Source organism: Canis lupus, chromosome 4 (genome assembly GCF_048164855.1).
Source record: "Canis lupus baileyi chromosome 4, mCanLup2.hap1, whole genome shotgun sequence".
Classification (NCBI taxonomy): domain Eukaryota; kingdom Metazoa; phylum Chordata; class Mammalia; order Carnivora; family Canidae; genus Canis; species Canis lupus.
This window is the reverse complement of record NC_132841.1, coordinates 3,659,547-3,675,380: the sequence shown is the minus strand read 5'-3', so window position 1 is coordinate 3,675,380 and position 15,834 is coordinate 3,659,547. Positions and strand designations below refer to the sequence as shown.

The 15,834-nt window shown below is 37.3% G+C and overlaps 1 protein-coding gene across 1 annotated transcript in view; it reads left to right on the top strand.

Annotated features, from left to right (window-relative positions):
• RYR2 (ryanodine receptor 2) overlaps positions 1–15,834 on the top strand; it is a 753,550-nt gene that overhangs the window by 379,264 nt on the left and 358,452 nt on the right. The window contains exons 15-17 of the mRNA XM_072822940.1: positions 4,728–4,849; positions 8,664–8,847; positions 11,213–11,348. Of these exons, the coding sequence (XP_072679041.1) occupies positions 4,728–4,849; positions 8,664–8,847; positions 11,213–11,348 (442 nt within the window). The remainder of the gene's footprint in view (positions 1–4,727; positions 4,850–8,663; positions 8,848–11,212; positions 11,349–15,834) is intronic.

The window sequence follows — 15,834 nt, the reverse complement described above, 5'->3', positions numbered from 1 at the left end:
TCTCCTTGCTTCTGCTAGGGATATGTTTCTAGAATGCAGGAGAGTTCATGCAGCCCAGCTGCTAAGTCTTCCACTGAGAATCTGTTGCTTTCAAAGCAGGTGCTATACTTCTGGATAGTGATATGATACCCTTCCTGACCTGCCTCTTACCTCATCTGTGCCCCGTTCTCTTATTCTTTGTCCAATCTCTAGACAGTATCTTTGGTTTTCCCAGCCCACCACTTGGACTACATTACTTTTACTTCCTCACAAAAATTTGGCTTTGAAAAAAATGTCTATTTAGATCATCTGTCCATTCTGAGATCAGATTATATTTTTGTTGTTATTGACTTCTGTGAATTCTTTATTTATATAGGATATTAATCCCTTATCAGATACATGATTTGCAAATACCTTCTTGCATCTAGTAGGTTGCTGTTCATTTCGTACACATGAAATTAATATGGTATGCTGGTCGATTATAGTTCAGTAAAAAGCCAACAAACACAATATGGGTTCTACATTTCTGTGCTTTTGCATACACAGTGCAAACTGTGTTCAACAACTGTGGTACCCCAACGCAGTCAAAATTTATGTTTAACTTTTGTCTCCTTCCAAAACTTTACTAATAGCCTATTGCTGATGGGAAGCTTCACTGAAAACATAAACAATTAACACATATTTTGTATGCTACATGCATTATATACCGTATTCTTACAATAAAGTAAGCGAGAGAAAACAAAATATTAAGAAAATCAGAAGAGAAAATACATGTATAGTACTATACAGTATATTTTGAAAAAAAAATCCACATGTGAGTACCCTGTGTAGTTTAAACCTGTGTTATTCAGGGGTCAACTGCACTCCACTCTTTCCTCTCTTTGGAATGCCCTTTAAAACTTTTTTTCTCCACCCAATTTCTACCTGTCCTCCAGAGGTTAAATTTTTTTTTTTAAGATTTTATTTATTAGAGAGAGAGTGTGCATGATGGGAGGCAGTGCAGAAGGAGAGGGAGAAGCACACTCTCCGCTGAGCAGGGAACCTAATCCTAGGACCCTGAGATCATGACCTGAGCTGAAGGCAGATGCCTAGCCGGCTGAGCCACCCAGGTGCCCCCAGAGGTGAAGTTTAAAGATAATTTGAAAACTTATTCTGAATGTCTCAGCTTATTTCCTATGTCCTCCTTTGTGTTCTCATAATATTTGTGTATGACTTATTAAGTTTTATTTGAGGTCCTGTGCTATTTCACTTACTAGGCTACCTTTCTCCTCTTTCTCTCCTACCTCCCTTCCTCCCTCCCTTGATCTCTCCCCCTCCTACCCACCATTTGTGAACTTCTTTAAGGGCAAATATATAGTACTAAATTTTACACCAACATGTAGCACAGTGCACAGAACCAAAAAACAAGACAACGATTACTTCTCTAAATGTTGGAAAGACTATAGTGGGGCAGAAATCTTTATTTTCAGTATGGATTGTTTAATTGTGTTTTATTGTGATCTCTTTGGAGTGACCAGCACTGATTTTAGTGAGGTTGGAGGCTGATTCTCCTTTGAGGGAGTTGTCTTAATGCATCACTCTACTATCTTAGAGCTTTGGGTGGACAGCCAGGGACAGCTCTCCTGCAGACCCACATAATCTTTGTGAAGAGATGATCACTTGTCTTTGAGGTCTTTGATCTAGGCTTATAAATTTAAATGTGTTTGTTTGTATGCAGTATTGTAAACCATTTATTATTTCCTATGACTGAGCTTAGCTGAATTTAACGTTTTATGATGGGAAATTCAAATATATGCCAAGGAAACAAAATAGTATGCTGAGCCCTGGTGTATCTATCCTTCACCTTCATCGTTTCTAGTGCTTTTTTATGCTTGTTTCATTTACAGTTCTGCATCCTTGCCATGTTCTGCTAAATTATTACTGTTACCTATGTGGAATTTTTAAAGGTAGTATCTAAATACACTGAAATGCCAAAAGATTATGTGATCCACACAAGTGATGATGTGGCAGGAGAAAGTTCCATTTCAGCAGAAAGTCGCCCAGCGTTCCTGTCCAGCTCATCTTCCTGCCCCTTCTTCCCCAGGCACAACTGCTTCTGTAACATTTTCCCACCATAGGTTAGTTTTGCCTGGTGCAGAACTTCATATAAAGGAAACTATGTAGCACCACTCTTTGGTATAAAGCTTCTTCCATTCAGCAAAATGCCTTTGACTTTTGTCCCAAGTTATGGTTATTTGGAACCAAAGGATTCAGGCTGCTTCTTGAGGTCCTCAGAAGACAGAGGTTAGAGTAGGTTCATTTCACAGTCTAAGGGGGGAGGGACAGAAAGGAAAGGACATGTTTTCCTTCAGTTTTTTAGTTTCTTTCTCGGGAAATAAGCTCGTTCCACTTCTCCATATTGGCTGTCCTCGTTCTGTATTCTTATCTTTCTTCCTTATTTCCAGATCTTGCTTCCCAGATTGTCCTCCAGATCACTCATTTTGTTGTGTTTGGTGCTATTCTCAAGTTCTCTCAGTGTCTTTGAAATTGTACTTTTCTTGTAATTTTTCATGATTTCACCCTCAGTCACTTTTTATGTCAACGTTCCATTTTTCATTGTTCTGATTATTCATCTCAGGCGTTTTCTTACTGTGAACCTTCACTCCTGTTTCACAGAATTTATACCTTCTTGCATCCTACAGGTAATTGAAATAGTTCATATATGTAAGTTATATCCTGCTACTCCTGTTTTTTATGGCTTCTTAAAAACTTAGTAATTTTTGCTGAATTTTTATCAGTTAAAGAAATTATAAATCATGTTTTAATGGCCTTCAATTTGTTGATAAATAAGGTAATGAGTATTATAATATTGAAGAATCCTTAAAGGCATAGACAAAACCCTATTTGGCCATAGTCTATTATGCTTTTGAAATATTACTAGATCTTATTCACGTTTTCTTTAGAATTACTACATGTATATTCAGAGATAAAATTAATTTTTGTTTGTTAGGGATATTGGAATTTCATGAAATTTTCATATGTCACAAAATACATTTTTTGAGTCTTTTTTAACCATTTAAAAATGTAAAATTCACTTAAAGCTCACAGACTGTACTCAAAAATGGCATAGTTTGCTGACCTCTGATCAGGACCAGTTTACCATGAAAAAAAATCTCTGTTCTTTGAAGATTCATTAGAACTCACATGTAAACCTAGGATCTTTTATATATTAACTCTTATACTTCCCTTTCTAGTATCTTCTAAATAAGCCAATCTCATCAAATTTTCTACTTTATTTGATTCTTGATTTGCTAGGAAGCCATCCATTTCCTCTGGGATATTAATTTACATTATTTTGCCATTGAGTTGTATATAATATTGATTTATGACAGTGCTACGATTTTGCTGTCTTTTGTGTCTTATATCTTATTCTGTTTTTTTTTCTTCTTTTTAAAATTTTATCTTTAGCCTGGCTTGTGAAAGGTTTATTTATTTTATTTGTCTTCTCAAAGAATCAAATCTTGGTTTATCCATCCTTTTTAGTACTTGGTTTTTAGTTCATTAGTTCCTCTTTTTATCTTTATGAATTCCACTTCTCCACTTTATTTTTCTTTTTTTTTGTCTTACAATGAATAATATGTTCCTTCATTTTAATCATTTTTTCTTTGTCAATGAAGACATTTAAGACAATGAAGAATTGCCTTTGAATATGGATGTAGCTCTGTCTCATTGATTTTGGTCTGAGGAGTTCCTCTTTACACTGCTTTTCAGATAGTGTATAATTTTGGTTCTAGTTACTAATTTTAGTTCAGTACCCCTGCTTACATGTGCTGAAATGTCTTGCTACAGGCACTGAGTGAAGGAAGCTAGATACACATAGTCCCATTTATATGTAGAACACAATGGACTTTCTCTGTGAAGAGTCAGGAATGTGGGGAGCAGTATAGAGGATGGGGAACAGTAAGGGAGCCCTAGGGGTATCTTAAGGTTCTATAATGTTCTCTGTCTGGATTGAGGTGTTGATTACATGGTGCATTCACTTTGTGAAGTTCATTTAACTGTTCACCGAAGATTTCTACACTTATATTATTACTTTCATAAAAAGTTCAAAAGCATAAAGTCTAACAAAAGAATGAATAAGATAAAAGTGCATTTTTTAAAGAACTTAGATGCCTTAGAAACACTGATAGGTACTTATTTGAGTACAGTGTGTGTTCAGAACTGCTGTCTAACTGGCATACCAATGCAATGTTTTCCTTTATTGCTTTGTTCAGAGTTTGCTTAGATTGTGGTTCAGTCATTGAACATAGATATATGAGAATATTCTGGTGTCTGTTTTGTTCAACTCATTTACTGGTGAATTCTTTGAGAGAAGAACCCAATGAATATATTAAATGACTGGTTTGTAAGAGCATATTATTTTAAATGTACACATCAGCTTATTGCCCCTTGTCCCTGCCTTTTGATTCTATTTATTGTTATGGCTTACCTTTGGAGTTCACATCTTCTTAACACCCATTTAGAAAAGGAGATGGTAGGGGCGCCTGGGTGGCTCAGTCAATTAAGTATCTGCCTTTGGCTCAGGTCATGATCCCAGGATCCTGGGTCAGCAGGAAGCCTGATTGTCCCTCTCCCTGTGCCTCCATCTCCCTCTGCCTGCTGCTCCCCCTGCTTGTGCGCTCTCTCTCTCTGTCAAATAAATAAACATAAATCTTAATAAAAAGAAAGGAGATAACGGGAGTAATGGTGTTAATTCTGTGTTTGTACAGGCTATTATGCATCATGAAGGTCACATGGATGATGGCTTAAATTTATCCAGATCTCAGCATGAAGAATCACGGACTGCACGAGTCATTCGGAGCACAGTTTTCCTTTTCAATAGATTTATAAGGTATGTTTTATTTTGCTGTAGTAGTAGTTTGACATTTTATTTCAATTTCCTTATTAGATTTACAAATACACAATTCTAAAATATACTATGGTGGTAAACCTATATAATTTGGTAGGTTGGCAGTACACATTTGAAAATGATAGATGATTTTATGTCTTTCATATAAATAAACTTTTAAAAAGGGAATGTGATTTTTAGAAATTGTGTGTGTAACTTATAATTCATAGCTGTAGTTCAGGATTATTTTATAAAACACCCTTGAGCTGGACCTATTTAAATTTCCTTTCACATTGAGGGTGATGAAACCTAGATGCTTTGTGAGTTTTGAATATTGATTGATTGATTGATTGATTGGAGGGGCAGAGGAAGAGGGAGAGAGAGAATCTTAAGCATGCTCCATACTCAGTGCAGAGACCAATTCAGGGTTTGATTTCACAACCCTGAAATCATGACCTGAACTGGAATCAAGAGCTGAACACAAGCAACTGATCCACCCGGGTGCAGCTTGGAATGTATTTAAAAATGATTCTTGTAGTAACTAAGTTTTCCTACCTCATAATGGAAAACAGTTGCATATCTACAGACTAAATCAAGCTTGAGGTCAAAATGTTTTCTGGTAACATTGTACCAATATACACTCTGGCTTGTGATGGATAAATCCTATATCTCTTTAAACTTGCCAATTTGATGGAAAGGCAAATTATGTGTGTATGTGTTTATATGTATATACCTATGTATGTATGTATTCATAATAATTTTTTAAGTTGAATTTATTCAGGAATTGTGAAAATAGTGGTAATTCATGTTTGTTGACCAGATTTATTTTTCTTAGTGATTTACCTATTATTTAATTAATCCTGTTCATATATATTTTTATATCTGTGAGTTTTACATACATGATCATTAGTATTTATTGAAAAGAGTTCTTGAATTAATATAGTTCTTCAATATATCTTAGAAACTTTGAAACATTTTATATAATTATAGAATATTATAAAGGGTAGGTTATTTTAAGTAAAATAATTTGATCCTTCTGTAATATTAATGAAAGCATCAAAATTCCTTAAAATCTCTGTCTTAATAATATTGGCACCTATATATTTTTAAAAGTAGATTATTTTTAAGTATTTGTTTTATTAATGTAGAGCTATTTACTATTAAGAGCCTAATTTAAAAAAAATGCATAGGCAGACTTCTGTTTCTTACTTACTTAGGGTGAAAGTCAAGGTAATTTAGTTTTCTTTATTTGTGTTTTCCTATGTAGTTTCTTTTCTTTTAAGATTTTATTTATTTGAGAGAGAGAGAGAAAGAGAGTGTACACTTGGATGGGGAGAGCCAGAGGGAGGGGAAGAGAATACTAAGCAGATCCTGCAATGAGCACAGAGCCTGACACTGGGCTCAGTCTCACAACCCTGAGCTCTTGACCTGAGGCAAAAGCAAGAGTCAGACACTTAAGTGACTGAGCCACTCAGGCACCCCCATAGGGTATTTCCTGTGACCCTTCTGGTTTCTGCCTGGTCAGGGTACTTGTGGTGGTGATGGTGGAAATGTGTGTGTGTGTTTGCATTTGTGTTTACTTTCTGAAAGTAAATTATATTAGGGAGGAATCTATTTGGTTGTAATATTGTTTAATCTTCAAAGTGCAAAATATAGAGAATTTGTGGCTTTAATTTTTGCTCAGATATAGTGTGATTCTACCACCTTTGGTTTTCCTCAATTATTTTTTGTCTTCATTTTTTTGTTCTTGATAAATTAAGATGGTGAATGTCTTTAAAGGAGATAGAAGTTGTAAAACTTAACAATTTGGGGGGGTTCTTGGATAGTATTTGACAAGAGATTTCTAGAAAATAATTGGATGGTTACATTGCTGATAGATATATTCAGCTTAATAACCTAAGAAGTGATGTTTCTTATTATTTCTTTTTACATTTAAAAATGTGGATACTGGGATCCCTGGGTGGCGCAGCGGTTTGGCGCCTGCCTTTGGCCCAGGGCGCGATCCTGGAGACCCGGGATCGAATCCCACATCAGGCTCCCGGTGCATGGAGCCTGCTTCTCCTTCTGCCTATGTCTCTGCCTCTCTCTCTCTCTGTGACTATCATAAATAAATTAAAAAAAAAATCAGTCATAAAAATGTGGATACTATATTTGATGGGGCACCTGGGTGGTTCAGTTGGTTAAGTGTCTTCCGTTGGTTTGGCTTGGGTCATGATATTGAGGTCATGGGATTGAGGGGTTTGCTGGGCTCATGCTGAGCACAGAGTCTGCTTGCCCTCCCTTGCCCCTCATCTCACTGGCTGCTCACACCGATGGGTGCTGGGCATGCATACTTGATTTCTCTCTATCTCAATAAATAAATAAATCTTTAAAAAATGTAGATACTATATTTGAATCACTTGAATTTCATTCACTTCAGTATGAGGAGAGTTGAGTTTGACTTTACTATAAACGTATTTATCATTTAACTGAAGTGTAATAGGATAAAATGTTTAGAACAGAAATATTTCATTGCATGTAAGTTTTCATTGTAATAGAGAAATCATTTTCTACTGAAAAGTCATTTCTATTACTTTTTGGGCAGAGAAAGACAGAGATGATAAAACTAGGCAATAGATAAATTCTATTGTAATTGATATGAAATTGCCAGCTAAAACTTTAGAAGAGTTGTATAGTTTTCCTATTTCTGCTGTTTATGAGGCTAAAGTCAACTATTTCAACATTATTTGTCATCTCTATGTAATTGATGATACATGTTAAATTATATTTGTGAGCAATGTAAATTCAAAGATAAGCTTATTCTCACTAATGAGGCCCTTACTGTTTTTAAAATGTAAGTTCTAAAACAGATAATTAACCAGGAACATTTCTTTGGAATAAAATATTGCCACATAATTTTGCTGATGCAGAGACCAGGAAAGGAAGTATAATATTTTATGCATTAAATTTTGTCATAACTAATATGAGTATTACTGTATCATCTATAGTATATGCATTCTCCCATCCTTTTATGGTGTCTGTTGTGTGCTTTTTAATAAACTTCTTATTTTGAAATGATTTTGATTTACAAATACCAGATTTTAAAGTTCTTTCCAGATACATTCAGAGCTATGAATTCTAAAACTCAGAATCTCAGAAAGCTTAACAAATTAACACATTGACATGCCAGTAATGTTTTTCTTCAAAGAAAACACAACACGATGTTTCTTAGTCCAATTATAAATACTTTTTTTCAGATAAAAGCATTTTAATATATTATTTTCCAATTAATAAGAAAAATTTAAAATAAACATCATTGGAATGTACTTTTAAACAGGCAGGAATTTTCAGAATGGCAGTGAGGGTCACTGATAGTGTAGGAGTTAACACTTCCTTCTCCCAAAACAAACAAACAAAAACAGAACAAGTGAAGTCAGAATCAGAAATCTGGGAAGCTGATCTTAATCCTTGAAGTGAATATAATGATTTAAAATGAAAATCAAGTGGTTCCTAAATATTGAGACCATTGGCTTTGTAGGAATTGGTTCTTTTTTTTTTTTTTTTAGGAATTGGTTCTTGAGGGCTTTCAAGTTTATGTCTAGATGTGTCTGTCTTCATATTGGTGGTTTTAATATAGCATCATATATACTTGACAAAATCAAGAATTTCTCATTTGAATATATTAATTATCACTGTTTGAGGGAAATGAGCACCTGGCTCATGGGTTCCTTTTACAGTGGTGCAGGGAGAGAGAGTAAAGCCTTAAATCCTCTGTGATCTAAAAAAAATAGTAAGATTGGGGATCGCTGATGTAGAAAAATGTTTGCCGTTTATTTAGGGGCCTCGATGCGCTCAGCAAGAAAGTGAGGGCCTCCACTGTGGACCTCCCTATAGAGTCTGTGAGTCTAAGTCTGCAAGACTTGATTGGCTACTTCCACCCCCCGGATGAGCACTTGGAGCATGAAGACAAGCAGAACAGATTGCGAGCTCTCAAGAACCGGCAAAACCTCTTCCAGGAAGAGGTGAGCTTCCACCAGCCTTCATTTCTTTCATGCCACCATCTCAGGAAAACAGCTGCTCTGGGGTGATGCGCTCTGACGGGTTTGCACTCTGAGCAGGTAAACTATGGCCTGAGAACCGGGCTTACAGGAATCCTGCAATTATCTTTCTTTCTCTGTCGGGGAGTGGGGAGTGCTAGTTTAGAAAAACGGAAGTCTACACTCCCCTGGCAAAGGATGTTCTATTTTGCTGTTTGCTGGGCCTTTATACTGATCGTTCACTGCACTGCACTTTGCTTCCTGTTTGTTATATAAACACAGCCTCTTAAAGTGTCTAAATGAATACAGGCTTTGACAAGCAAGAAGATTTGTAGACTGTTCAGCAGGTTCTTGAGGCCCCTTGGATGTGCCTGAGGGTCCGCAGGGAGTTTTACATTGGGAGGGAAGCTGCCCAGGGGAGGGAAGGCCGCCCAGGGCAGAGCTGCGGGCTCTCTGCTCTCTGCGGGCAGAGCAGCTCTACTCACTGCTTTTACAGGTGTTCAGTTTTTGTGTGTGATTTTATTTCATGCACATTCTGGTTAAAAAAGAGCTCAAGTGCCGTGTTTTATAGACATACTAACAGAAGGACTGAGGGTTATGTCTAAGGATCCTAAAACGAGTGTCAGATTTAGTACCATCTATTCAGGAATTGCAGTGATAGGAGGTCAGAGGGGAGCTGGCAAATCAGGCCAGCTCAGCAGGTGTTCCTATTCTTTATACAGTGCTTCCTGTATATGGAATAATGAGTGTTTCTGAGTAAAAGTACCTTTGTAAAAGTATCTAAGAAAAAAGGTTAGAGAATATTGCTGAGTGCGCAGAATCCCTAACTCTACATTCTTCTGGTTTTAAAACTGTTTCCTAATTTTCCATCAAATTATTTGAAATTAACATTAATTTTTGAAGGCTTTTTACTGTGTGTATATAAAAAAAAAAACCTAATGTGTTTAGAGACTGTAGCGGTATGAAAGCACAGGGCAGGTCAACATGAGCCAGTAACAACTTGGAGTAGTTTGTTGGGACCTTTTCGTTTGGTGTATGCCAAAATGTTAGTCTATGCTACATTCATTTTGTACCTAGAAAAACTACAATGAAACACTGGGCTGTGAAAGTTTGAGATATTGATTTGGATTTTTTCCCCCAATTTCTCATGTAAGACAACATGGAGGGGGACCTAGAAATGTGCTTATGTCCCTGGTGCCTCTTAGAACAATGTGAGAAACAGGTTCTCTTGATTGGTCAATTCCTACTAGCTCCTCCTTTCATGTGCTTGGCCTCATTTTGGCAACCTTAATCTAGTAATAATAATAAAAGCATAATTTCAAATGTAGACAGCATCTTACAAAGCTCTATAATGCATTTTTTATTTGTTTCAAAGATCTCTTTTCATGAGCTTTTTCTTCATTCATTCATTCATTAGATCTTTCGTTTAATATTAAAAATTATGATGATAGTTATGATCATGATGATGCCTGCCCTAACAACAAGGATTCTTAGGTCCTATGCTTTTATAGGGAAGGAAGAGAAATCTGTTTCCTCTACTCCTCTTAGGTTCATAGCTTGAGGTCCTGCAGGTTGGAGTGACAAAAGACAGATATAAGAAAACAAGAGGATATTTATTAACTTGTGAGTCATGCATAACCATGGGAGCACTCAGTGATGAGCAACTCAGAGGCGTGGTTAGAACTTGGACTTATACAGCATCTTAACAAAAGGACAGTAAATGTGTAGAAAGTTGAAAAGATGAAAGGAATTTTGATCTTCTAGGGGCAGCAAGTTGTGGAACAGCAAATATCTGGGGAAACTCATAAGGATGAGTTAGTAAAGTTTGTTATGTGCATTCCTCTGTGAAGCCTCTGGGCTGATGAGTGCCAGGGTCTTGTTTGTTGTAATTAAGCATCTCTTGCCCCTCCTGGTGGAGGTAAAGGGCAGAGAATTTTTCTTGTGTCTGCTTTTTCTCAATAGCCTTCAGCTCAAAATAATCCTATGCCAAAGAGGCATATCTTGGGGTTGCATACTCTGAACCTCTTCATTTACTCATGGTAAGATACAGTTGTGATTGATTCATTAATCTACTTGCAAATATAAGTATAAAGCACATATTTTTGCATTGTTCTTCTGCTTGCATTTGAGAATAGTCCTCCAAATTTAAAAACCACTTGAGTTATGTCAAGAAAATGTTATTTTACATGCAAGTGTGTTTCTTCCTGTCGTTTAACTAAATGACCTCAATTTTCCTAACAATTAACAGTCTTACCTTAAGCCAGGCTTTTTTTTTTTTTTAATCAACTGTGCATTTCTTGTCTATGAGCAGATTCACAGTTTCTGATGGTAATTTTTATTAACATTACAGGGAATGATCAACCTCGTGCTCGAGTGTATAGACAGGCTGCATGTGTATAGCAGCGCGGCACACTTTGCTGATGTTGCTGGGAGAGAAGCAGGCGAGTCCTGGAAGTCGATTCTGAATTCTCTCTATGAGTTGCTAGGTAAGAAGTATGATGATTTTTAAGGCAATTGATTCATGTCTCTTTAAAATGATCCCATAGCAGTTACTGCAGTTTTATGACTTGCTTCTTAATTGAGGCTTTTGGTGTTTACTATTGTGCCTAAAGCCAAGTGACGTTTAGTACTTGCATCTGTCTCTGAGTGTGGACTGTGGCGAGGGCAGTAGATCAGTCTTTGGTTTATGGAGGGGAGTTAGCGAGGGTGTGATTTTGTGGGTGAAGGGACTCTGTGTGAATATGCATGAAGTATTTTTCTTTATGTTCTCTCTTTTTTTTTTTTAGATTTTATTTATTTATTGACACAGAGAGAGAGGTAGAGACACAGGCAAAGGGAGAGGGAGAAGCAGGCTCCATGCAGGGAGCCCGATGTGGGACTTGATCCCAGGTCTCCAGGATCACACCGCAGGCTGCAGGCGGTGCCAAACCGCTGCGCCACCAGGGCTGCCCTTCTTTATGTTCTCAAGTGACTCCTACAAGACTCCTCTTTCTCCATCACAAGGATCTTGTCAGGGACCCTCTCCATCCTCCTTCTGTAGTCTTTTTGAGATTTGCATTTGCATCTTTTAGGTGTGCTTGATGTAAATTTAAAAATGCTTGTGGTTTGTGCCGCATTCCAGTTGACTGTATGCAAGCATACATCCTTATTAGTTTTGGCCTGGACTATTCCAGTAGCTTTTACTTGTCTCTTATCAGGAACTAGGAACTTGCAAGCTTGTGAGGTGGCCTCAAAAGATTTGGGAGTCCAAATCAATTACCTGGAAATAAGCCTGCCTGCCCTTTTGCTTTGGATAAAGATACCATCTCCCTCTTCCAAGGCTGCTTGCTACAAACATCCTTGAAAGGCTGACCCAAAAGAAAGGCTTGCACTGGCTCTGTCACAAGACGTGCAAAAACATGAGACCCGTGGAGAATGACCTCTCTTTTCACTCGCCCTCAGTTCCCAAATCCCAGATTCATCTGGACGCTGTGACTCCACCTATCTTCCATTTAGAAATTTCTCACATTTTCCCACCATTTCAGAAGGTGAAATTTAACTTGCTTTGCCTGGTATGTGAGGCCCCGGCAAACTCTTCCAGCCTGGGCCTTGGCACTGGCTTTCCCCTTTCTCTAGCCATACCCATTTCTGAGTGTCCTGTCCATACTTCGGTGATATTTTCATACTCCTGCCTTTACCAGAATTCCTTCAAGGCCTGGTTCACATGTGACTTTTTTGAAGTTAATCTTGACATCTTTTCCTAGCTCTAAAGCATGATTATGCAGTTTGTTCATTTGTTCGTTCGTTCATTCCTTCTCTCTCTCTCTCTCTCTCCTTTCTTGATACTTAGTGTTTATTTGCATTATAACATCTACTCCACTTCTTACTTAGTTACATATATGCCTGTGATATCGAGGGCAAGTATAATACCCTTTCTCGTTTTTGCATCTCTGTCATTTAACTTCATGTCTGACACATGGCAGATACTCAGTAAACATTTTCTAATTAAACAGAGTTCTGATAGAGTAGGAAAGTATATGCCTAAGTAGAGAAAAGAGGTCTTGAGGCATTTTTTTGTTTATGTGAAGAATGGAAGGTAGTCAAAATATTTGGAAATTCCCTATAATCTAATTGAAACTCCTTAAAATTTAAAAATACTATTTAGCAAATAAAACCCTTGTGCCTGCTAGCATTTTTAATATATTTCCTTTAGGTGGGTATTTGATATGCCATGAAAATTAAACACATGTAGTTTGCTACTTTCAGAGTAAGGGGTAACACTGGCTGGCATTTCTTTGAGCAGGACCCAGGCCATGGAGGCTTTCTAGGAATCTGGATTTATTATTTTACCCATGAAATCACTAGGACAAGGATTTTATGATGCCAGTATTCTAAGGGCTGTATTTCTTTGCCAGTGAAGAAATTACAGTGCTGAATTTCTGCATTTGGTTGAAACTGATGTGTGGTAGTGTTTTTAACACCACAATTTAGTTATTCACTTGAGAGGACATTGGATTCATTTCTGTGAGAAACTAGATGTTTAGGGTCAAGACCTGTGTGTGTTTGAGGGTAGGAAGGATTATGAGTGGAAACAGTATTGTTATATATCTAGATAATGTGCATTTTATATTTTCACATTAGTGGTTTCCATAGTCTGTTTTTTCATTTCAATAGGTCCGTGTGCTCATGTATCCATAAGTAATAAAAATGTACAGAGAGAATTATAATGATTTTTCTAAAATCATAGAAAAATGTCTAATCCTAGCAAAGTCAACACTTCCTTTCTATCCTTTTGGGCTATGTAGCCCTCAGACTTCTTTTATAAACCTTCACAGACTTCTTTGGGGATTAAATCTCATTAATTTAGAATGTACCAAAGTAGTAATAATAAACTTGATGAAATGCTGGAGACATGGAGGGTGGGAGCACAACTCCTCATCATAATTGGTTTTATGGTTCAATTTTTAATGAGACCATGGCAAAGATATGGTTTTTTGAAAGATTTTATTTATTTATTCATGAGAGACACAGAGAGAGAGGCAGAGACATAGGCAGAGGGAGAAGCAGTCTCTCCGCAGGGAGCCCCATGTGGGACTCTACCCCAGGACCCTGGGATCTCCATCTGAGCCAAAGGCAGATGCTCAACCACTCAGTTACCCAGCCGTCCCTAAAGATATGATATGATTTGTAAATGGTTTATTCAAAGAGGGTGGGAGGAAGCAGTTGTAGGTGGAATGATGATGGCACTCTTAGGATGTGTCTGGTTGCAAATGACAGCCTCAACCCAAGGTGGCTCACACAGTGGAGGACATTCATTGGCTTGTGTAGAATTGGAAGTCTGCCATTGGGTGTACTCAGTGGCTTCATCATAGCATCCAGAACCTACTTCTTCTGTCAACAGAGTCAGATCCTTCCAATGCTGGCTTCCCTTGTGTGGCCTCAGTGGGCTGTCCTCAGCTCATGGTGCTGCAGATTTCCTCTCTAACATGGAAGAAGTGAAAGAAAGCTGCTCCTGGAAATTATCTCTTAGGAAGGAGCATGCCATTTCCTAAAACCTCTAGCCTATCACCTCTTTCATCTCATTAGCCCAAACTGTATGCATAGTCCTTCTTGAGCTCTTCATTCTTACCAGAGAGGATGGGAATTTCACCAACACTGACTCTGCCTGAGACAGGACCCCCTCCTGAAACTGGGGCCAAGCCCTAGGACTGCTTGGCTGCCATACAGATGTGAACATTGCAGAGAATTCTGGAAAAAAAGCTACAGTGCCCAACTCAAATATTAATTAAATACTTGATTCATCCAAAGGTTTTATGGACTGAATTCTAATCTGAATTTTATGGCTGGTCTGTCTCTCTCTTTTTACCTGTGACCTCACTCACTTTGTCTCTAGGCCCAGAGCTTTTGGGTCTGTCCATTGCTTGCCTCCCATCCAGAATATTCTTCCAGAATGTCTAGAATTAGTTAATATAAGGGATTTGATAGACAGTACATTTATATCTATATTAAAGATTAATATGTAGATATAAAGTATATATTTCTTAAATATATTATGTTTCCTTAATTATTTACATCCCGTTTGATTAAGAAAGGATTTGAGGGAGCTGTTACTTAAAATTGGCACATTTAGAATTCTCTAAAACTCACATCTTAAAGGAGGGTAACAGTATAGTAATCCTTTATGTCATTAAGATAATACACAGTGGTTTCAGAAACATGCATATTTTGTGGCTTTTAAACTAATTTTTTCATGTGGCAAGAGACATAAGTTCTGAATGTACTTTACACACACACACACACACACGCACACACACACACTCCTCACATTAACTTTTGCGTTTTCGCATTGCTACTCCTCAGAGTTTTTGTTAATTCCCCACACCTATCTCCCTCTCTCTCTTTTTTAAATATCTCTCTAGGGAAGCTTGGTTTTCCATTTTGTTTGTTATTTCCCAAGAGTCTTAAATCTCTGTTCCTTTTATAGTCTTCTGAAAAGGTGTTCTCTGCCATGTTGGGAGAACATGGACTTGGAGTCTAATGGTTCTGAATTTAAACAGGAGTCTCATCTGTTCAAAAGATTGAGAGCTTGCTGTGGTAGGTGCCTGAATCTGGGCAGTGGGGGGCAGCTGTGTGCTGTATAGTCCCTGATACTTGCATTTAATGGTTGAGTAAGTGACACACAATGTAAACAACAAAGCTAGCCATGATGTTGTGCAGCTACTGACTTTACTGCCTTGACCATCCTGATACAAGTTACTATTAAATCATGTTAGTAAGTGATTAATAAAAGACTGATAAATTTGAATGCAAAAATTAAAATGTTTATGATAAATGATATCATTACAAAATAAAAATAGGTGGGAATTTTGTAAAGTATGTTGTCTATATGAAGGACAAAGTCTTGGTTTCTGTAATATGTAGAGTTTTCATAAATCCATAAGGAAAGGAAGTAGCATCTAATGGAAAAAAGAGACAAAAGATGGAGACAATTCC